At 46.6% G+C, this 8322-nt stretch overlaps 1 protein-coding gene across 1 annotated transcript in view; it reads left to right on the top strand.

Moving 5' to 3' along the window:
* Positions 1-5258, top strand: part of Mypn (myopalladin) — a 90095-nt gene extending 84837 nt beyond the window's left edge. Inside the window, exons 18-20 of the mRNA XM_031347982.1 lie at positions 237-402; positions 1957-2090; positions 3953-5258. Of these exons, the coding sequence (XP_031203842.1) occupies positions 237-402; positions 1957-2090; positions 3953-4122 (470 nt within the window). The 3' untranslated portion in view covers positions 4123-5258. The remainder of the gene's footprint in view (positions 1-236; positions 403-1956; positions 2091-3952) is intronic.
* Positions 5259-8322: the final 3064 nt, after the last annotated feature.

Below are 8322 nucleotides of genomic sequence, written 5' to 3'. Positions count from 1 at the left end.
GCCACTATTTCAGGCTCAGTATTGTGGTGCATGCCTTTTCTCCCAGCACTTGAGAGGCAAAGGCAGAGTTCAAAGCCAGCCTGGTCTACAAAGCAAATTCTAGGATACCCAAGGCTACCCCACGAGACCCTGTCTCAAAAGCTAAACGAAAACGAGAAGACTATAATGAGTCTGAGGCATAAACCCCAAGGCACTTTTGCTCCCACTCAAACCGAACATTCATTTCTCTTGTTCAGCCAAAGAGGTGAAGAAGGCACCCGTGATCCTGGAGAAACTCCAGAACAGTGGCGTTCCCGAGGGCCACCCCGTGCGCCTGGAGGGCCGAGTCATAGGCATGCCCCCGCCTGTGTTCTACTGGAAGAAAGACAACGAGACCATCCCGTTCAGTAGAGAGAGGATCAGGTAGAGCAGCCGCCACCTCCGTGGGCACCTCCGTGGGCACTTCCGTGGGCACCTCCATGTTCAGAAGGGCCCGTGGGACCGTCCAGATAAGCCTGCTGCTCATTAAGTTTAGTGCTTCTGAGTTTCAGCCACATTGTACCTGTTCCAGGCCAGTCTGGGCTACACAGTGACGAGTTCTGAATCTACCTAGACTAGAGAGAGACTCAGTCTCCAAGTGGGGTGGGAGTGGGGCGCAGTATTCTTCCCTTTGAGCCCCTCAGAAGTTTTATTTTGTTTTGTTTCACTCTTTCACTTTACCTTAATAAAGAATATGTTTACCAGGCCTGGAGGGGTGGCCCAGTGGTTAAGAGCACTGACTGCTCTTCCAGAGGCCCCGAGTCCAATTGCCAACAACCACATGGTGGCTCACAACCATCCGTAATGGGATTCAATGCCTTCTAGTGTGTCTGAAGACAGCCACAGTGTACTTAGGGTTAGGGTTAGGGTTAGAATATAAATAAAGTAAATAAATTTAAAAATACTTATACATACATACATACATACATACACACACACAGAGGGGGGTTGGGGGCAGAGAGGGAGAGAGAGAGAGGGAGAGAGAGAGAGAGAGAGAGAGAGAGAGAGAGAGAGAGAGAGAGAGAGACTGAGGACAGATGCTCAGGTATCCATGCCTGCACTCCATACTCAGGAATACAGAGGTAGGATCAGGAGTTCACAGTTATCAGATTGGCTACACAGCAAGTTGGAGGCCGTCCTGGACTCTGCCTCCAAAATGAAAAAGAAGTTTTTAAAAACATACAGGAAGGAACCATAAAAATGGCTCAGCCGAGGACCCAAGTTCAATTCCCAGCATGCACAGTGGGTAACTCACAGCTGCCTGTAACTCCACTTCTAGGGGATCCAACACCCACTTAAAGCCTCCACAGGCTCCCACACCCACATGGAGAACATAAACCTACAGAAACACACGCATATTCACATAAATGAAAAATAAGAGGAACGCATAAGATCTTGCATATTTGTGTCATATTCTCTTATCGTATTAGGACCTGGGGAAAGGTTTTTTTTTTTTTTTAAGAAGTAAAAGACTGTCTTGGGGCTGGATATGATGTCATATCCCAGCATTGGTCTCTCGGGGCAACATGAGATGCTATCTTACAAAGGCATAGTAGAGAGGGCCATAAGAGGGCATCAGTATGCATGGGGTGTGCATATAGACATATATACATATACTATACATATACATACCCAAATCAATCTTTAGGAGGGGAAGAGAAGAGGGATGGATGAATAGCAAAAATCAGGAGGATCCTTGAGTGGAGGCTAGCTTGGTCTACCTAGTGAGTTCCAGACCAGCCAGGAAACTCTCTCAAAGAGAGGGAGGGGCCTGAGGGAGGAATAGGAAGAAAGCAAGGGAGAACGAGAGGAAGGCTTTTCTAGGCTGTGGTTAAAAGGCAAAATTTCCCCTGTCCCTCCTTAGGGAGTTTCTCCAAGCCTAGAGTTAACCATGCTGCTTATACTCCTGAGTTAAAGGTGAATATTCCTCTTGTCCAGCATGCACCAGGACACGACAGGCTATGTCTGCCTCCTCATCCAGCCAGCCAAGAAGTCCGACGCTGGGTGGTACACGCTGTCAGCCAAGAATGAAGCCGGCATCGTGTCGTGCACAGCTAGGCTGGATATATATGGTAAGTGAGACCTCATGCAAGGAACATGCGTGCGTGGACAACAGGGTTTAAATAGGTTTAAAGATTGTTGTAGAATCCCATGCATACATTGGATAGATTGCACGACACTTAGTGATGTGTTAGAGGCGTGCGGCTCCAGACAGACCACACGAGGCCAAACAGTTCACTGTGAAGATGGCAGCGAAGGAGAAGGGGGAGGAAGAAAGAAAGAGAGAGAGAGAGAGAGAGAGAGAGAGAGAGAGAGAGAGAGAAGGAGGGAGGGAGGGAGGGAAGGAGGGAGGGATGGAGGGAGGGGGAGAGGGAGAGAGAGAGCGAGAGCAAGAGAGAGAGAGAGAGAGAGAGAGAGAGGTCAGAGGGGTCTTCCTTTTGTTTGGATAGTGATCATAGCCTTAGGTAAAGGTGGGAGGTGAGCCAAGTGGATTCTGGGAATATGTTGGTGGTTGCCTTGGCAACAGATGTGAGGGTCGCTTTTGCCTAGATGGAATGCCACTGGGTTCGGAGCCCAGCCTGATACCAACCCTTAGTGCTTGGAAGACGCCTCTCCATGCTGTTTGTTTTTTGGTTTTAAGAATCAAGTGGTCAGACTGCTTGGCATCAAATACCCTTACTGTTGCTCCTTTTTCTAGGAATTCTGACAAACTCCATATACAAAGAAAAGGACATGTATTGAATTCCTTGTTGAACCTTAGTGACTCACAGATTTACCTTATCAGATTATAATTCTATTCTTTTTTGTTGGTGGTGGGTTTTTTTTTGTTGTTTATTTTTGTTTTGTTTTGTTTTTTTGGTTTTTTCGAGACAGGGTTTCTCTGTGCAGCCCTGGCTCTCCTGGAACTCACTTTGTAGACCAGGCTGGCCTCAAACTCAGAAATCCACCTGCCTCTGCCTCCCAAGCGCTGGGATTATAGGCATGTACCACCACTGCCTGCCTTTTTTTTTTTTAATTATTTATTTTATGTATATGAGTACACTGTAGCTGTCTTCAGACACACCTGAAGAGTGCAGCATCAGATTCCCTTACAGATGGTTGTGAGCCACCATGTGCTTGCTGGGATTTGAACTCAGGACCTCTTGAAGAGCAGTCAGCACTCTTAACCGCTGAGCCATCTCTCCAGCACCTGAGATTTTTATTTTTAAGGTTTACTTTTATTTATGCGTATCTGTGTGAGTCTATGCCCAGTGAGTGCAGGGACCTGAGACGGCCAGAAGAGGGAGCCAGACCCCTGGAGCTGAAACTAGTAATTTCCATCTGAGAAGAAAGAAAACAGCAAGCAGGTGTGAATTGTGTTGGACTTTGTTGTTGGTTAGTTCCAAGACAAGGTCTCACTCTACAACCCTAGTTGTCCTAGAACTCTTTATGTAGACCAGGCTGGCCTTGAACTCACATAGATTCACCTGCTTCTGCTTCCCGAATGCCAGGATTAAAGGCATGCTCTACCATGCCTGGCCTTATGCTGGAATATTTACATTGCAGCTGCTGAGAGGCTCCATCCCTGGATGAAGGCTTCTTTCTCTTCTAAAGTCTCCATAACTCTCCCTGTTCCTCCGTACTTCTTCAATTTTAGACAGGGTCTCATGAAGCCCAGACGGACTCAAACTTGATATGTGGCCAAGGCTGGATTTGAACTCCCGATCTTCCCGCAGCCACATCCCAAGTGCTGGGATGACAGGAGTGTACTACCAACGTGGCGTCAGGAAGGTTCTAATGTTTCTTTTTCCAAATGGGGTCTCTCGGACTCAACGATGCTTAAATGCTTTACCCAGGATCCACAGGAAATATGGGCACAAAGGTCAAATGTGTTCAGCAATGTTCCTCCCATGGATTGCTTTGATCATAACACTTTATGTGGTTCATTTTCCAGCTCAGTGGCACCAGCAAATCCCAACACCCATATCCATCCGGCCCAGCGGCAGTCGCTATGGGTCTCTCACCAGCAAAGGACTCGACATCTTTTCTGCATTCTCCTCCGTGGAAAGCGCGATGGTGTATTCCTGCACTTCTCGGAGCGTCGTGGAGAGCGATGAACTTTAAGGATGTCTGGGTGCCTGCTGTGTAAGAGGGCGGACTGTGGAGGGGGGAAGGAAGGCTGATCGTAGGCAGTGGTTTCCAAACAACTGGACGTGAGTGAGTTTCCATCCTGTGGGACCCGTGGCAAGAAGCGTTTTAAGGATGTCGGCTGGGGCTCGCTGAGCCTTGGCTGAGGGAGAAATATAGGGCTGTGCGTCTTAAAAGATGCCAGTAGACAATAGACCCAAACCAAAGACACCACCACACCACCGCCAGACACCACAGCTTTTGGTGGGGGCAAGGGGGCTAGCATGCTCCCCCACCTGATGTGTTAGAGATGCTAGGCCCAGCTAAGAGCAATTAGGAGCCATAGCCAGGACTGAGAGAAGTTAGCAAACTTAGGATAGATACAAAGGAGAAAGATGGGGAGCCCGTTGTCACCTTTCATGGGTTACATCCATATCAGTCATCCTGGTGAATTCATTAAATGAGCTCCCACTTAACATTAGAGGATCTTGCCATACGCCTATCCCCACCAAAGTGGCAAAGCACTTAGTTTGCATTATCCTACCTGTGGAGTAATAAGAAGCCAAAATGTGCCTGAGATTTAAAGAGAAAACAAAAAAACAAAGAGAGAGAAAAAGAGAGAGAGAGAGAGAGAGAGAGAGAGAGAGAGAGAGAGATTACTGTGACACTCAGATTTCCCACTTCACTTGTTATGTGGTCAAAACAAGGCTCCCACCAGCCTATCAGTGCCGTTTTAGGCAGAAAGCTACACCCAGCTCCATCCCTAGTGCCTTCGATGGTTACCTCGAGCACTGTGGAGAGATCTTTGAAATACATCTGCTGGGGAACGACTCCGAGACTGAACGACCTTTCGGTTTCTACCGTTCTTAGCCTGTCCAAACATGGCCCCGGGAATGGTTGTCACAGCGGTTTGCTGCAGGGCAAGCCAGGGCTATGAACTGGAGGTGTCTGTTGTCAATTCCCTTTGCTCAAATCTCGGGTGTTCTCTGTCGCAGCTGCCCCTCAGCTGGCCTCCTTCTCAAGTGGTTTTAGCTGGAGATAGTAATTGCTTAGAAAGGCTTGAAACTTCCTTTGCTTCAAGGCAAGGATTTCCAGTATAAAAATAAATTCATTTACTCAAAAGAAAAAAAAATCATATGTGTGTCTACTCTCTGTAAGATCCTATGTTAGGCCGGGCAATGGTGGCGCACGCCTTTAATCCCAGCACTTGGGAGGCAGAGGCTGGTGGATTTCTGAGTTCGAGGCCAGCCTGGTCTACAGAGTGAGTTCCAGGACAGCCAGGACAATACAGAGAAACCCTGTCTCGAAAAAGAAAAAAAAAAAAAGATCCTATGTTAGGTACCATGGGAGACATGAATAAAGGTCAGGAGAGTTGGTTTAACAGATAAAAGATGCTTGCCGACAAGTCTGAGACCCACAGGAACCCACCTGTCTCTTGGTGAAAGCTGTCCTCTGGCCTATACACATGCTCTATGGTACCCATGCACCCCAAATAAGTAAGACACAGGCTCTACCCTCCAGAACTCACAACATGATTGACAAGGAGATGATATCTATTTAAGGCAATCCCAGCACTTGGGAGGCAGAGGCAGGTGGATTTCTGAGTTTAAGGCCAGCCTGGTCTTCAGAGTGAGTTCCAGGACAGCCAGGGCTACACAGAGAAACCCTGTCTCAAAAAATAACAAAACCAAGGGCTGGAAGATGGCTCAGTAGTTAAGAGCACTGACTACTCTTTTGAAGGTCCTGAGTTCAAATCCCAGCAACCACATGGTGGCTCACAACCATCTGTAATGAGATCTGACGCCCTCTTCTGGGGTGTCTGAAGACAGCTACAGTGTACTTGCATATAATAAATTTAAAAAAAAAAATCTATTTAAGGCATCTGCAATATGGCTTCTTGAGTCAACTATCTCGTCTTTGGAAAATGGAAGTTTCCAAGTGTTCTTCATCCTAATTTTTTTTTCATAACAAAATCTTGTCAAGTCAGGCATTGTGGTATATGCTCATAACTCTAGCACTTGGGAAGTTGAGGCAGGAGGATTAAGAGCGCAAAATCAGCCTCTACTTCACAGGAAGTTTGAAACCAACCTTGGCTTCATGAGATCCCATTTCAAAAAATCAAACCAGCCAGGTATAGTGGTACTTACCTATAATCTCAGTACTCAGGAGGCAGAGGCAGGTGGATTTCTGAGTTCAAGGCCAGCCTGGTCTATAGAGTGAGTTCCAGGATAGCCAGAGCTATACAGAGAAATCCTGCCTTGAAAAAAAAAGGAAATACAGATTCCAAGCAGTGATCCTCACTTCCCAGTTCATGTATGCCACAGCACACACGTAGATGACAATCTGTTCTCTCCTTCAACCACAAAGGTCCCAGAGATCAAACCCAGGCTGTCAGGCTTGGCAGCAAGTCCTCTTTATCAGCTGAGCTATCTTGTCAATCCTAGTGGCATTTGGTATGGAATCCCTTACAACTAAAAACCACTCTCTAAATTCTGAGAATGCCTCTGGAATGTGTATATGTAATATTATTGCCACTGTGCCTGGCTCTAGTCCTGTGTATTCTAACTCCTATTCAAACTTGGGATATATATTCAAGTATGTGGTTATATATATATATATATATATATATATATACATATATATATATATATATCACCACCATTCTGTCCACTCCTGTAAAGCACGGCCCACAAATATCCTTCATCTCCAATGCCAGCTCACTGAGTATTGTTTTAGATCTTGTCTTTAGTTCAAAAACTAAGATAGATATTATATTTGACACTAGGGGGTGCTGTCTCACAAAATACAACAAGCCGTAACTCTCCAGTGCGCGCTACTGGGTTAGTTATGTTTTATATCAAGGTTTCACCAAGACTCGCCCCTGCTGGGTAATCATTCATTGTAGGGGGGCTGTTCTATGCCTTGTGTGATACTTGGCACCCCTGGCCTGTCCCCCAACCCCAAGCTGTGATGACCCCAATCTCATGCATAACTGGCTGTTTCCTGCCAGGGCTCTGGCTAATCTACCTTAAAGAATTGTTCCCCTAGGAGTCAAGCTGGCTTTTGTAGGGACAGGTTCTCTGAAGACTCCTCAAATAATTCATGTTTGCCCTGATGCTGTTTATATTCTGATGCTAATACTGGTTCTTCAAGAGATGGTCACACACACACACACACACACACACACACACACACACATACACACATATACATACACACACACACACACACACACACACACACTAGCAGACCATCAGTACTCAAGTAACACAATGTGAACCTTCTCTCTAATTCAACTGGTCAATAGAAGGTTAGAGCCCGTGGTTGGGCAGTGGAGGAGAGGGAACGGTGGGACTGGAGGCTCGAGAGGAAGTTGCAGTTGCAGGTAGGGAGGTGGAGAGAGGAGAAAGATGTGGTGGGTTAGGAGTCAAGAAAGCATGGCCCTGCAGGCTGGCCAATCAGATGCAGCCCGGATGAAGCAGAGTAAGGAATAACTTGGAGTTATCAATAGGAAAGTAGGTTTTAATAGCAAAGAGGGTAGATATTTTCCCAGTTTAGTGCTAATAAAGGCTTATTATAAATATAAAGGTCCTGTCTTTGAATGATCAAAGGCAGGGTAGAAGCAGTCTCCGACTAAGATTAATGTTTACTTTTTTCTTTCTTTCTTTTTTTGTTTTTTTCAAGTAATGTTTACTTATGAATGGGCTGTTTTAACCACAGAAGCAGGTGTGAAGGCTATAGCTCCGTGAGCAAGCCCTGAAACCCACCCAGGTTCACTAGGCCCCTCCTTCCCAAGACTAAACAGTTATAGGCCTCCAAGAGTCTCTCTCAGACAAGACAAGCCTGGAAGAACAGAACAGCCCTCGCGAAGAGGTTTAGACCAACTGAGGGACCTAGAAAGGACCCTTCCCAACCTGCTGCACTGCCTGCCGGCTGTGCAGTTGCTCCAGGTTCCCAGCTTTTGTGAGCTGTCACCCATGCTGCAGTAGGCCTTGGCGATGCTGCTGTCTCGGAGTCATTTCTGCTCCTGTAAGAAACCCCTCACCCATGTCCCAGTCATGTTCAAAATTGCCTACAAACCCAAAGCTGCTAGAGAAACCAAAAGCATAGGCAAATTCACTCATGATTGGCCTTATAAACGTCCTTCCAGAGACCTTGGGTAACCCCGAGGTGAAAAATGTGGACCAGTGACTGAGT

This window comes from Mastomys coucha, unplaced genomic scaffold, assembly GCF_008632895.1.
Source record: "Mastomys coucha isolate ucsf_1 unplaced genomic scaffold, UCSF_Mcou_1 pScaffold3, whole genome shotgun sequence".
Lineage (NCBI taxonomy): Eukaryota > Metazoa > Chordata > Mammalia > Rodentia > Muridae > Mastomys > Mastomys coucha.
This window is presented reverse-complemented; position numbering and strand designations above follow the sequence as displayed.